Source organism: Narcine bancroftii, chromosome 1 (assembly GCF_036971445.1).
Source record: "Narcine bancroftii isolate sNarBan1 chromosome 1, sNarBan1.hap1, whole genome shotgun sequence".
Classification (NCBI taxonomy): Eukaryota; Metazoa; Chordata; class Chondrichthyes; order Torpediniformes; family Narcinidae; genus Narcine; species Narcine bancroftii.
In genome coordinates, this window is record NC_091469.1 from 437334957 (window position 1) to 437354719 (window position 19763).

General features: G+C 41.4%; 1 protein-coding gene across 1 annotated transcript in view; it reads right to left on the reverse strand.

The window, feature by feature from the left end:
* LOC138751700 (G patch domain-containing protein 8) overlaps window positions 1-19763 on the reverse strand; it is a 140876-nt gene that overhangs the window by 63102 nt on the left and 58011 nt on the right. Inside the window, exon 3 of the mRNA XM_069914334.1 lies at window positions 703-892. Coding sequence (XP_069770435.1) covers window positions 703-780 — 78 coding nt within the window. The 5' untranslated portion in view covers window positions 781-892. The remainder of the gene's footprint in view (window positions 1-702; window positions 893-19763) is intronic.

A 19763-nucleotide genomic window follows, 5' to 3' on the forward strand; every position in this document is an offset into this window, starting at 1 on the left:
TCCTTATGACTTTGCTATTAAAATTCACAAATGTGCCCTGCTGTCATCTAATTGATTTGAACTTTTTGATATGCTCGATGTAATAATCCTTGGAAAAATCTAACCATTGTTGGTTTCAGGTATAACTGAGAATTTAGCAGTGTTCTGATCAATAATTACTCCAGAACAAATTCTCTGATTCTTTAAAACCATTTTAAATCTCTTGAATTTTATTTCTTTTTACCAAGGTAAAACCTCCATAGATCTTAAATTATTTTTAAAATAATTTTATACTAATTTTTGACTTCTGTTCTTGTTTTGGCATAAGTTTATAGAAGAAGCTGTACTACATTTCCTGGTTTATCTGTCTTTAAGACCCCCACAATCTGAAGATTCAGCTGGTTTGATGACATTGCTGTTGCTGAGCAGCAGAGGTTGCCTATAGCAGATTTCAGAATGTAATTAACATCAGGCAAAGTGAAATCCATGCAATGGATAATTGCTATTTTTTTTGGAAAACCAGTTTTCTTTGAGATGAGCAGCAATTTGCTGTTTGCCACTGCAAGATTTGAGCCTTTGAATCTTGAAAAATTAAGTGCTAAACATTGCATATTTTTCATTTATGAAATTTACCAGCTCTATTTATATGCTCGACGCAATGTGACATTCAAATAATCCAATTAAAGAATTGACTGCATGACCTTGGGCAACAAAATCTGATACCTTAGTAAGAAAACTGCCTTGTCTTTTGTAACTTCTCAGAGGAAAATGTGGATTATCCATGAGCAAGTTTGAATCCATGCAAAGACACTCCCACGGGCCATCTGCTTCTCTCTCCTCATTGTCAGTGCCTGCTCAGGTGTAGATTAAGTCTTATTTGGCAGGCATCTCATGGGTAATAAAGTCTTTATTTCTGACCAAGAGAAAATTATAAATTTGTTTAAGGAAACTTCCAAATTAACTGATAATTTGGCATACATTGAGAAATTGGTTTCAATTCAGGAAACATTTTGGGTACAATAGATTCTTCTTAATTAGTCCCATGTTGGATCATTCCTCCTTTTTACCTTTGGTTCAAAATATTTGTTACCATCAATGGTCAAATTTAGGTATCCAATCCTTTTTAGATTTCTTTATTGACCAAAATCTTTCTGCTTTTGAACAATTATCCACCAAATATATAATACCAAAACATCACTTTTGTTGTTAACAGGTTAGTAGCCGCTTGAATTCTTTAATCTTGAGGTTCCCTCAAGACCTAGAACCTAACATGATAAGGAAGATTTATAATTTCAAACCTGATCATAAACAATTATCAGTTTTTTATGAACTACTTCTAACATCTAGGGATAGTTTGCTGGACAGAATTAAAGAACAATGGGAACAAAATTTTCAACAGTTAATTGCTACATGGAATTCTATTTTGACCTGAGTTCCAAACCTGAGTGCTAGACACTCATTAATACAGTTTAAGGTAGTAACCGGCCCACTTTTCCAAAGTCCAATTGGCTAAATTCTATTCTAAAATAAATGTGATAAATGAATAACTGAAGAAGGTTCACTATTATGTGTTCTGGTTGTGTCATTCTCTTTCCAGTTTTTGGGAAAGGATATTTCATACCTTGCCTTTAGTTCTTAACATTGACTCCACATCGTTTTCTTGCTCTTTCTGGAATAAGTGGGCCAAAGGGTCTGATATTGTCTGCTTCACAATCCCATGTATTTGCCTTTGCTTCCCTTATCACTAGAAGGGCCATATTGATGAGATGGAAAGATGCTGCCCCTCCCACTTGTACTCCATGGTGTCTGATATGATAGCATGTTTGATTGTTTGATTTATTTTTTGGGGGCGAGGGGAGTAGTTGACATTAGATGCTCCACTAGTGAAATGAATCTTGTTTCCTTATGGGGTTCTTTTCTTAACTAATTTTACAAATTTAGAAAATAATTAACTTTTGGTTTTAGGCCCCCATTAATTTCCTTTGGTTTAGCCAGTAGCCTCTGAAGGGAGAGGGTTGATGATTGGAATGGTGTTTTTTAAACTACTTCTCAATTTAACATAGGTCTCAATGCCATTATTATTTGAGATTTACTTTAATGTTATATACCTAGTGGTAAATAACATTTACTTGATGAAACCAATAAAAATATTGAAAAAGGAAGCATCTCTCTAGGGTTATATCATCTATTGCAGCAACAATATGTTCAGTCGCCAGCCTTTTCAGGACCAAAAATCATTTTTACTTTACAGTACTTTATGCTACCTTCCCTTGTATGTTGGTGGTTGATTGATGGTAAAAGATGTGCTGGTTGGCTGGTAGCAGATATGAATTAGGGAAGAATACATAACTGCAGTGGCTGTTGAATATTTTTATAACATCAGTTTGGGTGATAGCTAAATAAATTGAGTTACAAGGAATCCTAAGGAGCAGTGTGAGTGGCTGGTGCTGCAACAAAATTACCAACTCCCTTTCAGCTGGAGGATGGTCTCACAATTCCTGGTTCTTCTTCAGTGCTGCACAATGTGGTACAAAGTGCAGTGCACTGTTTTTCTGCAAACCCTGGCTGATGAGAGCTGAAGTACCCCATTTTTGGTATGATGATTATCTGTTTATTTGACAGTTAAATGGTTCCACTATGCTATTCTTGGGCCTAATTGGGTGTCCTCAATCAACTTGAGGAAGATTTTGTTCTCTACCTTGCGCCAGCCAACCTTTAGTCTATGTGCAGGCAAAACATTGTTTGGAACTCAGAATTTTGCCTAGTGGAATGCTTACATCAGGACCATGGAAATTTGAATGTTTGCATTGGGGAACATTTGTCATTGTACACTAGGTTCATAATGCTGGACTAGAGCATCCAATACATGGATAGTGGGTGTGAAGATGGTTGTCCCTGTATCTTCTGATGACCAATATAATTACTGACCTGGTAAGCACCCTTGTGTGTTAATTAACTTAAAATAGCTTCAATATAATCCAGCAAACCTTTTGAAGGATCAAAGGTAAAATGGTTGAGCATGATGCTTGTTTTTATGGCCATTGGGAATGTGTGCCCCTCAATTTTTCAAAGGGCTGGTCTTCTGACAAATGGCTAGGAGTGAACTCGCTGGTGTTTAGAAGAATGAGGGGGGATCTCATTAAACCCTATTGAAAGGCCTATATAGCTTGTATGTGAGAAGCTGTTTCCTATGGTGGGGAAGTCTGGGCCGAGCATCAGAATACAAGTGTCCTTTTAAAACAGATGAGGAAGAATTTCTTTCCCCAGAGGGTGATGAATGTATGGATTTCATTGCCATGGGTGTATTTAAGATGAAGGTAGCTAGGTTTTTGAGGCTGGTAATTGAAGGTTATGGTGGAAGGGCATGCAAATGGGGTTGAAGGTGAGGGTAAACCAGCCATGATGGAATAGTGCGGTGAATTTGATGGGCAGAATAGCTTGTGTTCGTATGGCTTATGGGGAGTAAGAAATATGGAGGGAATGCAGGAGAAGGTTCCCCCCAGTGTGCATTTGAAAACTGGAAGGCACTGACTGAAAAGGTAGTGTGGGCAGACGCTCACATTTAAGAAGCATCTATGTTCTGGTCTATGACCAAGTGCTGATAAATACGATGACTACTGAAAGGTACTTCATTGTTGGCACAGACACAGTGGGCTGAGGGGCCTGTTTCTATATTGGGTAAATCTCTGACTTTAAAAAAAAACCAAAAAAACTTTTTATCCAGTAGTAGGTACAAAGCACCCCTGAGCATAGTATTTCTGTGAAAGTTTTCATTAATTTTTAAAAGGCCCTGTGATTTTAATATTTCAAAGCAATTGATCAATCAACATATTTAAAATGTTAATCCACATCTCCTGAGAGGTTTAGGCACAAATTAATGAACATAACTGGTTCGCTCAATGGGAGACACACAGGAAACTACAGATGCTGCAATCTGAAGCCAAACCCAATCTGGTGGACGAACTCAGCTGACCGAGCAGCATCAGGAGGAGAAAAAGAATGGTTGATATTTGGAGCCAAACCTCTTTCTCAGGACTTCATTGGAAATCTCTGGGGTTGGTGACGGCTTCATGGAAGTACACCACCTTTCTTCCTGGGTTAAGATTAAAGTTTGGTTGCAGATGAGCCAGGAAATTCTCAAAATCAATTTATTTGCCTTTTTCCTGGGGATCTTGATGTGCAAGATCATATTATCTGTCCCAACATGAGCTTAGTTGGCCTTCCTCTCATAACTTGGAGACTGTTTATTATTAAGTCTGAGGGCAGAAGTAGTTAACATTTTGGGACAGGGCTGGACTTGGGCGCAAGCCAGACCAAAATCACCAAATTTGATTTCTTTTTCCAAACCTATTTCAGAGGTGAGTTTTCTGGCCTCAAACAATAAATTATCATATTTATTAAGTTGAATTTGACAATTTGCCATGGTATGCTTTGACCTCATGACCTTCCTGTCACAATTCAAATACCAGAAGGCCTGTGCCAGTGTATTTGACATTTATTTTAAGAGATTATTTCTGCAATTGGAAGTGCAAGCTGAAATATGACATGTAAAGTTGATAGTGTAGTGGCCTGCTAACCGCGACATGAACCGGTATACAAAATGGCCGACGACTGCAGGGGCCAATGACTTTTGTCCCAGGTAATCAGCTGCATGGTGGGAAACAGCAAGTAATGGTGGGAATGCTGCCCAGTTGGAGATTGGCGCTGCCAGGACATTGCTCCTGATGTCAACAGTGAGGAGTGAATGTAAGTAGAGCTGCCAGTGCAATAAATCAGTCTTTGACTTCAACTCCTTGTGTCTCATCTTTCCATACTTCATGGTAGTGAGCAACAAGGTCACAGCAAACAGGCAAGTGGACCCCTGACCCAACAGTATTGTTGTTATCAATGATGGGGTGCAGGAATGTAATGATATGGATTGTACATAGTCATTGGGTGGTAAAGACATGGGCTGGCCTGCCCCCTGATGACACTCTCCCCTGGACTCCTCCCTGTGGCCTAGTCATAAAGGTCGAGCCACCTCTCCCATCGCTGCACTTCCCTAGCTTGGATCCAGGCCAGCTCAAGTCTTTTGTACAATAAAGCCTATCATTCCCCTCAGTCTTTGTCCTTGTGGTTATTGGGGTAACTGATAGCACACATCAATTTATTGTACAGAAAATGTTAACATCTCTGGCAATGGAGAAGTTGCTGCGCTCTGATCGGCTAGAGGTGGATCCTTAAGTCCTGGGTGCATCGGAACTCTTTGAACAGTAAATCAGTTGTTTTTACAACTTCCTTGAGGCTGCTGCTGGAGTGGTCAACTCGGAAGAGAATTGCCCAGAAGGCTTTCCAGGCCATCTGAAGCTGCGTGACCTACACTGAGGTGATGGCTGGGCTATGGGTGCTATACAAGCCCAAAATCAACGAGGTCTACTCCTGTTACCTCCTGTCATCTAGAAAACTGCAGCCTGGTGAGCCACTGGGAACCCCATGGGCCCAGTGCATGAAAGATCTGGTCCAGGATGTTGGCGTGTCAAGGTTCAGGTTGAACTATATCTGACAACGTCTCCTCAAGGAGGATCAACTACTGCTGAAATGGATGACCCAACTAGCCAGGACCTGGCCCAGTGCCATGTGGAGTCTATTGCAGACAGAGGCAAGCCCGCCATCCTGGGAGTCAGCATTGGAGATGGCTGACCAACCATGGTGTTGGGATCTACGAGATGTCACTTGTGGGAAGGCGAAACACCTACATGTCCTCTGTTCCGTGAGAGGAGCTAACTGCTCGGGCTGTGGGGAAAAAGGGCTATATCAACAAGTCTGCAGGTACAGAGCCTCATCCCAAAGCAGTGTGGCATGTATGACTGAGGAGCTTCCAGTGCTGGCCACACGTGTGGTAAGGGAGTGCCATCTTACTTGCTGCTGCCCCATCCATGCAGCAGCAGTCCTCATCTACAATGTCACTCCTGCTACGATGACATCACTTCCACCTTCATCGACATTGGCAGTGTGGCCAATATGAAGGCTGCCATCTTGGATATCAGGCCTCCCCACCGAAGATGATGCACCCATCCTGGGATTGATTATTTTGAACCAAGCCAGCCCTCATCCGATCGCGAACTCCATGATGCAGATTGAGGTGAATGGGCACGTCGATAGTGGCAGTACTAAGTTTTATGCATCTCAAGGTGGCCCGTAGGCTATTGATCCCCATATGGCCGATGACTGGATCTGTCGATGGCAGCGAAAGACCATCAGATTTGTATCCGGGGGTACTGTGTGGCATCTCTGACGGTGGTGATGGTGGGGGTGGGGGAGGGGGGGGAAGAGGACTTTGTTGTTGGTCATGCCCCAGCTCTGCATGCCATTCCTCCTGGACCTCTACTTCCAGACTCAGTTCAGGAGTGTGATGATGGTGTTTGGAATGGGCCCCCAAACCGCCACTCACTGTTTGCAATCCACAGGTTACGGACACCCCTCCCAAACAAGCACCCAGCCTTCGGCACTGACCTGCAGCCTCACCACCCTGTGGGTGTCCCCTCCGTCACTATTTACAAACCTCACCCTGGACTGTAAACAGATTGCCACCAAAAGCAGGCGCTACAGCACTGAGGATATGGCATTCATTTGGGCTGAGGTTCAGTAACTCTTGGCAGGGGGGGATCAGGTCCTTATGGTTAGAGGGGCAGGCAAGCCCCAGATGATGATTGACTACAGTCAAACCATCAACTGCTTCACTCAGTTAGATGTGTACCCTCTACCCCGGATAGCTGACTTGGTCAAAAAGGTCACACAATAGTCTTTTTGATCATTGACCTCCAGTTGATTTATCAACTCCCCCTTTGCCCGAGCGACCGGGTCTACACCGGCTTCGAGGCTGACGGCAAACTTTTTCACTTCCTGCGGGTGCCTTTTGGTGTAACTAACAGTCTCTGCTTTTCAGAGGGTTATGGATTGGATGGTGGAGGAGCACAAGCTGATGGCGATGTTCCCATACTTTGACCATGTCACCACCTCTGGCCATGACCAGCAGGACCACTACGCGAACCTCACAAAGTTCTTGCATACAGCCAAGTCTCTAAACTTGATGTACAATAAAGACAAGTCTGTGTTCGACACAGACCGCCTGGCCTGCCTCAGATGTGTCGTGGCACATGGTGTCATTGCCCCGGACCCCAACCGCATGCGACCTCTTATGGGGCTCCCAGTCCCAAACACCCTAAAGGTGCTGACGAGGTGCCTGGGGCTGTTTTTCTATTATGCACAATGGGTGCCCAATTACACTGATAAAGCCCACCCCCTGATTAAGTCCACAACTTTCCCATTATCTATGGAAGTCAAAGCTGCATTCTATCAGATCCAAGGAGACATCGCAAAGGCCACGATGCACGCCGCGGACAAGTCCATCCCTTCAGAGCGATACCTCTGATTTTGCACTGGCTGCCACACTTAACCAGGCAGGCCAGTAGCATTTTTCTCCTGCACCCTGCATGGTCCCAAGGTACAACACCTCCTTGGTCGAGAAGGAGGCACAAGCAATCGTTGAGGTGGTGTGCCACTGGTAACATTAACAGTCCAGTAAACTGTTTACCCTGCTGACAGACCAGCGGGCTGGGGCCTTCATCTTTAGTACTAAACAGCAGGGTAAAATCAAAAACTACAAGATTCTTCGGTGGAGGATTGAGCTCTCGACCTATAATTAGGATATCTTGTACAAACCAGGTAAACTCATTGATCCCCAGATGCCCTATCCTGGGGACATGCACCAGTGTGCATCTCTACTGCCTCCAGACCCTCCATGACTGTCTGTGCCACCTCAGAGTCACAAGGTTGTACCACTTCAGCGAGATTCTGAACCTTCAGTACTCTGAGGTTGTCAGGTCCATGACCAGATACTGCCAGATCTGTGCTGAATGTAAGCTATAGTTCTACTGACCTGACAAGGCACATCTTATTAAGGCCACATACTCTTTTGAATGGCTTAGTGTTGATTTCAAGGGCCCCCTACCCACCACAAATAGGAATGCGTACTTCCTGAAGGTGGTGGATGAGTTCTCCAGGTTCCCCTTTGCTATTCCCCACCTGGATATGACTTTGGTGATGGTAATCAAGACGCTGCGCAGCATCTTCACTTTGAAGATCCACAGCGATCGGGGGTCCTCATTCATGAGTGAAAGAACTATGACAGCACTTCCTGGTCAGAGGCATGACCACCAGCTATAACCCTAGGGGTAATGACCAGGTGGAGAGGGAGAACACCACTGCCTGAAAAACATGCCGGTGTCCCCCTGGCAGGACGTTCTACCAGAAGTGCTCCTCACCATCCAATTGCTCCTGTGCACTGCATCCAACACCACCCCACATGAACGCTTGTTTCCTTTCCCTAGGAGACTGGCGAATGGTTCCTCCTTGGCTGGCAACCCCAGGGCTGGTCCTACTACGGAGACACACAAGAGCCCATAAAAACTGATCCACTGGTGGAAGAGGTCCACTTCATACATGCCAACTCTCAATACACATTTGTGAGGTACCCCGATGCCTATCTGAGACCTGGCAAGGGCCAGAGATCCCAAAACTGCCTTGTCCACCACTGACCACGCCCCCCATTGGAACTCAATACTGGAGACTGAGCTGCCCAGTTCTCCTCTCCAGGAGTTGGTCCCCTGGGAGCCCTCAGTCATCACCCCGACCCAGACAGTTCCTCCCCTGCCCCCCCCCCTCCCCATGGCAGCTTTCCCTCCTGAACAGCAGAGCACAGACACACCTGCCCCTGTCAGTCCCACAAAAGGAGGAAGTCGCTGGTGTGATTGAACCTCTAGTTAGACAGGAATTATTTGTCTGTGGGTTCCACCACTGAAAAAAGGTGGGTGGGGGGGTTCTGTTTAAAATGAAGGGGTGAATGCAATGATATGGATTTTATATAGTCATTGGTTGGTAAGTGCACAGGCTGGCCTGCCCTCTGATGACACTCTCCCAACCCCTGGGCTCCTCCCCTGTGGCCTAGGCCATAAAGGTCAAGCCACCTGTCCCTTCCCTAGCTTGGATCTGGGCCAGCTCAAGTCTTCTGTATAATAAAGCCTATCATTCCACTCAGTCTTTGTCCTTGTGGTTATTGGGGCAACTGGTAGTGCCCATCAAGGGACCAGTCGATGCTGGCCACCCTGGGTGTTTCAGGGAAATGCCATGGCCAACCACTGTTAATGGCTGTGACAGGTGGTCATTCTGACATAGGACTCTATCAGAAAGTAGTTTCCTTGTGGACACCGACACCAAAACAATTATCCCCCCTACGACGACCAGCATGCCAAACAGGGCCCAGCACTGAGGGCAATAAACAGCACCACCATACAATCATTTCACACTCATACCATCCCTTTCAGCTTCAACAGCAACTGGTTCACAATTAAAGTGGTGGTGCAACTGCTCCTGGGAGCAGACTTCCTGTAAGCCCACTGCCTGCTGGTGGAATTAAAGGGAGGCATTTAGTGCATACCAGGACCTTTCATAAAAAGCTCCTGAGGGAGGCCAAGTAACCCGCCCCCCCCTCCCCCACCTCAAGTCCGTTGCACTATTCAACAGCGCATTCACGCAGATCCAAGTGGAGTTCACTTTGATCATGGCAGATCCAAGTGGAGTTCCCTTTGATCATGGTGGCACAGTTTTTCAGTGCTGAGCAGAAGCAAGGAGTAAGGCACCATATCCTCACCGAAAGGGGAGGCACCACCTGCACCCCCCCCCACCCCAACCAAGAAGCTCACCTTTGCCAAGGGTGCGATTTTATAAATAAATAAATAGAATTTTTTTTAAATTCATGTGGCATTCCAAACATTTTCTGGGAAGAATATGTACAGGTGTGGCCACTGGAATCAGAGTGGGCATGATAGAATAACCACACGAGTTCTTAGAGTGAATCAAATGGATTTACTCTTCAGTTGTACAACCTTTTAAAAGCCAGAAGCACGCACTGATGTCATCATCATGCATTGATGTCACATGGCTAGATTGATGCCTCCTGGGAGTCGTAGTGCCACCAGACCCCCTCAGAAATGGCAGAAAGGTTTCTCTGCCTTTTAGGTTGTCAACCTCTGCGATGGGCTGTTGGCTGCTAAAGTGGGGAAGACTTGTCCACATGAAATGGTTAAAGCCTGTCAATAGTGAAAGACTGGCTTTCCCCCCAAAATCCAAAATACAGGTCGACCTAGTTTGTCTGAGTATCCAATAAAGTCTTTAGTAGGGCTACTATAAAGGTTGACCAAGAGTTCCCCTTTGGACAAAGACCTATACGCAGTTTTTGAGGTCTTCAGGTACAAAAGAATAGTGTTTTCCTTGTGACAATGGTGACATAGGGGTGAATTTTCTTACAGTCTCCTTTAGCCTAGTCAAGAGTTCCTTAGGATTATCATTGGAGTTGGAATAGTAGGAGAGAAACTCCACTGAGACCACCAATGATGAACCGTATACAAGCTCTACAGATGAAGCTTGGAGATCCTCCTTTGGATTTGTTCTAATGCCCATGGTAGCTCATCAGCCCAGTTCACGTCCTCTAACAGAGCCATCAAAGCTGACTTGAGATGTTGATGAAATCTTTCCACCTTTCTATTAGCTTGGGGATGATAGGCATTTGTATGATGTCTCGCTTGCTTGGTGCAAAAAGGCTGTCCACAGCAAGGAAGTAAATTGTGGTCCTTTATCCAAAGTAACACGTGGCGGTAACCGAGACATTGAGGAACACCCGAGCACAAGTGTCTATAGTAGTAGCATCTACCATAGGTACAGCCTCAGGCCACTGCGTTAACCTATTACTGTTTTTTTTAAAAAAATGACAGTATCCTCTTGAAAGAGATCACTCTTGGAAGTGGACCAATGATGTCCATGTGGACATGAGTAAAAAGCTGAGTGACTGCAGTGGTGCCTTAGTATGCCACTGAACTTTTACTTTTTGGTAGGCAATGCAGGACCTCACCATTTGTGTAACTTTTTTTTTTAAGACCATGCCACATGAACCTGTCCAAAACCATACGAAGTCGATCTAACTGATGGATGTGAGAGACCATGCACAATGTTGAATACTTGACGTTTCCATGATGCTGGAACTACTGGGCGTGGGTCCTGTTGCTATATCACAAAGGAGTAGTTTGCCATTAACTCCAAACTGGACATCTTTCAATTGCAGGTTCATGACTGCAGTCTGATAAGCATTCGTCTCATGATCTTGAGCTGTGGCCAAAGCTGTGTCATCAATAACTTAATCTGCCAGACAAAATCTCGAGTGGACCAGAGGGAAAGTGCATCAGCTCCTACACTGTCTTTTCCGAAAATGTGTGGTATTTTTCTGGAGAATTCTGAAATGAATGATAATTGCCATTGTTGTTGTGCTGACCAAGGCTCTGTGACCTTGGAAAATGCAAATGTTAAAAGCTTGTGGTCGGTATACGCTGTAAAATCTCTGCCTTCAAAAAACAATGGAAGTCTCAAATAGACTAGTAAATGGCCAAAAGCTCCTTATCAAAAGCTCTATAATTATTCTCTGCTTCACGAAGATGGCAGCCGAAGAACGCTGCCTGTTGACATATTGGTGAAGTGCATGTCCTACAGCCAAACTGGAAGTGTCTGTGGTGGTTGCTGCATTTAAAACTGGGTAGCTGAGGATAGTGGCACGAGTCAGCAAATCTTTCATCTCAAGAAGGCATTGTTTCCCTCTTCAGTCCAATGGATGGTTCTGGCATTTCCGGGCAGTAAATCTAAAAGAGGCTTCATAATATGAGCTGGTCCTGGAAGAAACCAACAGTAAAAATTTATCATTCCCAAGAATTTCTGCAGGGTTTTAACCATAACAGGTCTTGAGTATTTGGTAATGGCCACTTTAGATGGCAGCGGAGTCATGCCTTCCGGAGTAATCCTATGCCCAAGAAATCAAACACATTTATCTGGATTGATGGTCAATCCAAACTTTTGAAGATGAATAAAGATGTTTAAATGTTCTTCCTTAGTCCCACTAGCCACTAAAATGTCAGCAATAAATGAAGACATTGGTTATACCACATCCTAAAGCATCCATCACCCATTGAAATGATTGAGCAGCATTCTTTAATCTGAATGGCAGTCGAAAAAAATTCAAACAACCCAAATGGGGTAATTATTGTTGTTTTGGAATGTCTTCTAGCTCTACTGGTACTTGGTGATAGCCACGCACCAAGTCTATTTTGGAGCTCTTTGCTCCATGCAAATTAGCCAAGAAATCCTGAATATGAGGGATGGTGGCATTGTTAAGCCGCTTGTAATCTCCACAAGATCGCCAACCTCCATTATGTTTCGGGAGCATATGTAATGGAGATGCCCAAGGACTGTTGAATTATGCCTAGTTCCTCCAACTTGGAAAACTCTTCCTTAGCTAAGTGCAACTTCTCTGGGGGCAAGCAGCACACTTCAGCATGGATAGGAGGGTCTTTAGTACAAATGTGGTAAGTAACACTTTCAGTGGAGGCAGAAAATTGTGGAGTAGTAATCTCCGGGAAATCTTTCAACAGCTTGGAGAATTCATCTACTGGTTTACCTAATGCTTGAAGGTGCAGAGTAGAGGTCTAGGCATCTGCCAGAGGAATAGACTGAAAAGTAGTTCCATCTATTAGTTGACACCCTCTTACGTCGACGAATCTGCACCAAGCAAAGGTCGGGATACTGCTGCTATAATAAATGGACATGTGTAGAGATGATTTTCAAACTTGACATTCATCTTCCTGGTGCCAAAAGCCAGAATATTGGAACTGTTAGCTGCTTGTAGTTGCAGGTTCAGGGTAGGATGGTGTGTGTCAAAACCAATGGGTGGAAATACCTTAACTTCTGAACTCAAGTCTGTCACATTTGTGGCCCGAAATGTGAAGTTAATAAAACATTAAACACAAGTTTTATCAGGTAAACTTCTCTGTGGCTTTGTTCTCCCGTTTCCTTTGTTCTCTTGCTTGTGCTCTTATCTCTCTCTCATACCACGTGACTTCCGGTACATCTCATACATATTCATTATCATGACATCCCTCCTTTAATCAGAAATAAACTTTACCTTCACTTACCAATATCCCTTGGAAACTTACAAACATCGTAATTAATGGTAATACTATAACTCAACTACATAAAATTTACTTCCTACAGCACTTATACTTGCACTTTATAATATAAGATTAAAATACTGTCCCAAAGTTCTTATTAAAACTATGGCACAAAGTCTTCGTATCGTTTGGGCACTTTCCGGTTTCGTTTCGGCTTGCCTGCGATATTGTCGTCGCTTCTCGGTTGTTCACTCTCGGCGTCGGAAATACTGCTCGCCACGGCTTCAGGTGTTTCTGGCGCTCTAGTCACTTCATCAGGAGTGCTGGTATCTGCCTCTGGAACATCATCAGGTCTCTCAGTTTCAGCATCTCGTATTGACCTTTCAACCTCTTCACTCGATATATCTCTGGACTGGAACCTTTTTTACACCTGAAACATTTCTCTTATACAGGACTCCAGACAGAGACTTGACTGTCACCATACTGCCACTTCTGGATACAACAGTATAGGGTTGATGGTAATAAGGTGTATCTAGCTTACCACCAATTTCATGCCTCACTAGAATATTATCTCCTGGCATGATGTCTGAGTACTTGGCTCCACGTTTCGAATCTGTGTACAGCTTTGCTGCACCTTTTTTTTCAGCATCGTGGTCCCCCATCTCCTGGTCGTCTCGGATTTCCTTTATTTCTGGCATTTTTGTGCGGATTTTTCTCCCAAAAAATGCTTCTGCAGGACTTTTTCAAGTGGTTGCATGATGCGTTGCTCGATAGACAGCCACATAAGATAGCAATGCTTCTCGACAATTTTGTCCTTCTGCGTGTGCAATTCTCAATCGTTTTTCAATGGACTGATTTTGTCTCTCTACTTCTCCGTTGGCTTGCGGCCATTTCGGAGTTACTTTATTTTTTATTTTTTTTTTTTTAATTTTTTATTTTTCACACCATAAATCACAATAGCCATGATATACACTTTTTCTTTTCCACACATTTACAGTGACTTTTTCTCCCTCCCCCCTCCCTCCTCCCAAGCCACCCCCCCACCCCCCCCCCCTCTCATCCATTTTAGGTATACAATCTAGGTTGCATTAATTCAGTTAGACAATGTTGTCATTCAACAAAAATACACCAGAAATTCTACTGAGTCCATTCTTTTCTTTTCTTCTCCTTCCATCAACTTAGGTAATGTTTGTTCCCGGTAGGTTTTCGCTATTGTATTTAATGTAAGGCTCCCATACTTGTTCGAATATTTCAATATTATTTCTTAAACTATATGTTATTTTTTCTAATGGAATACATTTATTCATTTCTATATACCATTGTTGTATTTTCAAATTATCTTCCAATTTCCAGGTTGACATAATACATTTTTTTGCTACGGCTAGGGCTATCTTGACAAATCTTTTTTGTGCATCTTCCAAATCAATTCCAAATTCTTTATTTTTTATGTTACTTAGGAGAAAGATCTCTGGATTCTTTGGTATATTGTTTTCTGTTATTTTATTTAATATCTGATTGAGATCATCCCAAAATTTTTCTACTCTCTCACATGTCCAGATTGCATGAATTGTTGTTCCCCTTTCTTTTTTACATCGAAAACATCTATCAGATACTGTTGGGTCCCATTTATTTAACTTTTGCGGTGTAATGTATAGTCTGTGTAACCAATTATATTGTATCATACGCAGCCTCGTATTTATTGTATTTCTCATCGTTCCAGAGCATAACTTCTCCCATGTTTCCCTTTTTATCTTTATATTTAAATCTTGTTCCCATTTTTGTTTAGTTTTACCATTTGTTTCCTCATTTTCCTTTTCTTGCAGTTTAATATACATATTTTTTATAAATCTTTTGATTAACATTGTATCTGTAATCACATATTCAAGGTTACTTCCCTCTGGTAAACTCAAGTTGCTTCCTAATTTATCTTTCAAGTAGGATCTCAATTGGTAATATGCCAGCGCTGTATCTCCAGTTATATTGTACTTATCTCTCATTTGTTCAAAGGATAAGAATCTACTTCCTGAAAAACAATTTTCTATTCTTTTAATCCCTTTTTTTTCCCATTTTCTAAAGGCAAGGTTGTCTATTGTAAAAGGGAGTAGCTTATTTTGCGTCAATATTAGTTTTGGTATTTGGTAATTTATTTTATTTCTTTCTACATGAATCTTCTTCCATATATTGAGGAGATGGTGTAATACTGGAGAAGTTCTATGTTGTACCAATTTTTCGTCCCATTTATATAATATGTGTTCAGGTATCTTTTCCCCTATTTTATCTAATTCTAGTCTCGTCCAGTCTGGTTTTTCCCTTGTTTGATAAAAATCTGATAGGTACCTTAATTGTGCGGCTCTATAATAATTTTTGAAGTTTGGCAATTGTAAGCCTCCTTGTTTATACCATTCTGTTAATTTATCTAGTGCTATCCTCGGTTTCCCCCCTCTCCATAAAAATCTCCTTATTATTTTCTTTAACTCTTTGAAGAATTTTTCTGTCAGTTGTATTGGCAATGCCTGAAATAAGTATAGTATCCTTGGAAAAATGTTCATTTTAATACAGTTTATCCTTCCTATCAGTGTTAGTGGTAGCTCTTTCCAATGCTCTAAATCGTCCTGTAATTTTTTCATTAGTGGATTGTAATTGAGTTTATATAATTGGCCTAGATTTTTGTTTATTTGCACACCTAGGTATCTTATTGCCTGCGTTTGCCATCTGAATGGGGATTCCTCCTTAAATTTTGAGAAATCCGCGTTATTCATAGGCATTGCTTCACTTTTATTTACGTTTATCTTGTATCCCGACACTTCTCCATATTCCTTCAATTTCTTATATAGTTCTTTTATTGATAGTTCTGGTTCTGTTAAGTATACTATCACATCATCCGCAAACAGACTGATTTTATATTCCCTGTCTTTTATTTTTATTCCTTTTATATTATTATCTCTTCTTATCGATTCTGCTAGTGGTTCTATAGCTAGCGCAAACAATAATGGTGATAGTGGGCATCCCTGCCGCGTTGACCTGCTTAAGTTAAATTGCTTTGATACATGTCCATTTACTGTCACTTTCGCTAACGGTCCCTCATATAATGCTTTAATCCAATTAATAAACTTCTCCGGTAAACTGAATTTTTGCAATACTTTGAACAAGTAATTCCATTCTACTCTGTCGAAGGCCTTCTCTGCGTCTAAAGCAACTGCTACTGCCGGTGCTTTATTTCCTTCTACTGCATGAATTAAGTTAATAAATTTACAAATATTGTCTGTTGTGCGTCTTTTTTTGATAAATCCAGTTTGGTCTAAATTTACCATTTTCGGTACCTGTTCTGCTAATCTGTTCGCTAATAGTTTAGCTATTATCTTATAATCTGTGTTTAGCAGAGATATTGGTCTATATGACGCTGGTGAGAGTGGATCTTTCCCTTGTTTTAGTATCACTGTAATTATTGCTGTTTTACATGAATCTGGTAAGTTTTGTGTCTCATCAATCTGGTTGATTACATCCAGGAGGGGCGGTATTATTAGGTCTTTAAATGTTTTGTAGAATTCTATTGGGAGTCCATCCTCTCCTGGTGTCTTATTATTTGGTAAATTTTTTATTATCTCTTGTATTTCTACTGTTCCAAATGGTTCTGTTAATTTATTTTGTTCCTCTATTTGTAGTTTTGGTAGTTCAATTTTAGTCAAAAATTCATCTATTTTCCCTTCTTTCCCTTCGTTTTCGGTTCGGTATAATTTTTCATAGAATTCTCTGAAGTTTTCCTTAATTTCTTTTGGATTATATGTAATTTGTTTGTCTTTTTTCCTTGTTGCCAATACCATTTTCTTAGTTTGCTCTGTCTTAAGCTGCCATGCTAGGATTTTGTGTGTTTTTTCCCCTAGTTCATAATATTTCTGTTTTGTCTTCATTATATTCTTCTCCACCTTATATGTTTGTAATGTTTCATATTTTATTTTTTTATCCGCCAATTCTCTTCTTTTGGTTGTATCTTCCTTTATTGCTAATTTTTTTTCTATGTTTATTATTTCCCTTTCCAACTGCTCTGTTTCCTGATTATAGTCCTTCTTCATCTTGGTTGCATAACTTATTATTTGCCCTCTAATGAATGCTTTCATTGCATCCCATAGTATAAACTTATCTTCCACTGATTCCGTATTTACTTCAAAGTACATTTTTAATTGTTTTTCAATAAATTCTCTAAAATCCTGTCTTTTAAGTAGCATGGGGTTTAATCTCCATCTATACATTCTTGGAGGGATGTCCTCTAGCTCTATTGCCAATAACAGGGGTGAGTGGTCCGATAATAGTCTAGCTTTATATTCCGTTTTCCTAACTCTCCCTTGAATGTGGGCTGATAACAGGAATAGGTCTATCCTTGAGTATGTTTTATGTCTAGTCGAGTAGTATGAGTATTCCTTTTCTTTTGGGTTTTGTTTCCTCCATATGTCCACAAGTTTCATTTCTTGCATTGATTTAATTATAAATTTGGTTACTTTGTTCTTCCTGTTAATTTTTTTCCCCGTTTTATCCATATTTGGATCCAAATTCAGATTGAAATCCCCTCCTATTAGCATGTTCCCTTGCGTATTAGCTACCTTCAAAAAGATATCTTGCATAAACTTTTGATCTTCTTCGTTAGGTGAATATATATTAAGTAGATTCCAAAGCTCTGAATATATCTGACATTTTATCATAACATATCTCCCTGCTGGATCTATTATTTCCTCTTCTATTTTAAATGGCACATTTTTGCTAATTAATATAGCCACTCCTCTTGCTTTTGAATTATACGATGCTGCTGTTACATGTCCTACCCAATCTCTCTTTAATTTCTTGTGCTCCAATTCAGTTAAGTGTGTTTCTTGGACAAATGCTATATCTATTTTTTCCTTTTTCAGTAAATTTAGTAGTTTCTTCCTTTTAATTTGGTTATGTATTCCATTAATATTTAGAGTCATATAGTTCAGCGTAGCCATTTTATATTTTGTTTATCTTCTCTTTCCGTTTTTCCATCATTACCTTTCCTCCTTTTCCATTTCTGTTTTCTTATTTTCAACTCTTTACCAGACAACATTCCTACAACATCCAACATTTTCCTTATTCTCCTATTTCTATCTTCTTTATCCCCAATCTCCCCTTCCCCTCCTGAGTTGCCCTTTATCCCTTGTCGGACAACCACATCTCCCCTCTCCATTTGGATTTGCGAATCCACTCGCAAGCGTCAACTGATTTTGCAGTGACCGCTCTTTTCCCCCACCCAGCCCCCCCCAGAAAAGATTTCGCTTTTTATATGTCACAAAGGTCACTCTTTTAATTCCCTCCTTATTCTCTCTATTCCATTACCTTCCCTTATTAATTCTTGTCTATACTCTCTATGTTTTCCTCTAATTACAGATACTTTCACATATGCCCATTGTCTCTATTCACTCTTATACCTCTTTACCCGCATACATATCAATCGTGGTCATTTTTACCCTCCTTACCCGTCTTCATCCCTCAGTCTATTTTTGTCTTTACCCACATACATATCAATCGTGATAATTTTTGCTCTCATTACCCGTCTTCATCCCTCAGTCTATTTTTGTAATTGTTCTGCAAATTTTCGTGCTTCTTCTGGATCCGAGAATAGTCTGTTTTGTTGTCCTGGAATAAATATTTTCAATACCGCAGGATGCTTCAGTGTAAATTTATATCCTTTCTTCCATAAAATCGCTTTTGCTGCATTGAACTCTTTTCTCTTCTTTAGGAGTTCAAAGCTTATATCTGGATAAATGAAGATTTTTTGCCCTTTATACTCCAGTGGTTTGTTGCCCTCTCTTACTTTTTCCATTGTCTTCTCCAGTACCTTTTCTCTTGTAGTATATCTTAGGAATTTTACTACAATAGATCTTGGTTTTTGTTGTGGTTGTGGTTTAGGGGCCAATGCTCTATGTGCCCTTTCTATTTCCATTTCTTGCTGTAGTTCTGGACATCCTAGGGCCTTAGGGATCCATTCTTTTATAAACTCCCTCATATTCTTGCCTTCTTCGTCTTCCTTAAGGCCTACTATCTTTATGTTATTTCTTCTGTTATAATTTTCCATTATATCTATTTTTTGGGCTAGTAATTCTTGTGTCTCTTTAGTTTTTTTATTAGATTCCTCCAATTTCTTTTTTAAGTCTTCTACCTCCATTTCTGCTGCTATTGCCCGTTCTTCCATCTTGTCCATTTTTTTCCCCATTTCTGTTAAGGTCATATCCATTTTATTTATTTTCTCTTCTGTGTTGTTTATTCTTCTTCTTAAATCATTGAATTCCTGTGTTTGCCATTCTTTAAATGACTCCATGTATCCTCTAACAAGAGCAAGTATATCCTTTACCTTGCCTTTCCCTTTATCTATTTCACTGTATTCTTCCTCTTCTTCTTCCTCTAGGTTGACCATCTGTTGTTTCTTTGCTGCCCTTTCCTCCTCTTCTTTCTTGTTTCCATTGTCTTCTGTGGTCTCTTCTTGCTGCAGGTGTTCTGCAGCTGTCGTTGCCGGCTGTGGAGATCGACTCCCCAGCTGGTCCCCCCTCCCGTCGGTGTGTTTTTTTCCATGCGCATCGCGCATGCGCGAGGAGTCGCGCATGCGCGGTTGCGCACTTTTACTCGGCTCTGTGAGCCATTGTTGTAGTTCTTTTTCTACCGACCTGAGGTAGTGGGGCCCTCTCTCCACAGCGGGCCTCTTCGGACAGGTAAGGCCTTCACCTTTTTCCTCCGTTGTCTTCTCTTCCTCTCTTC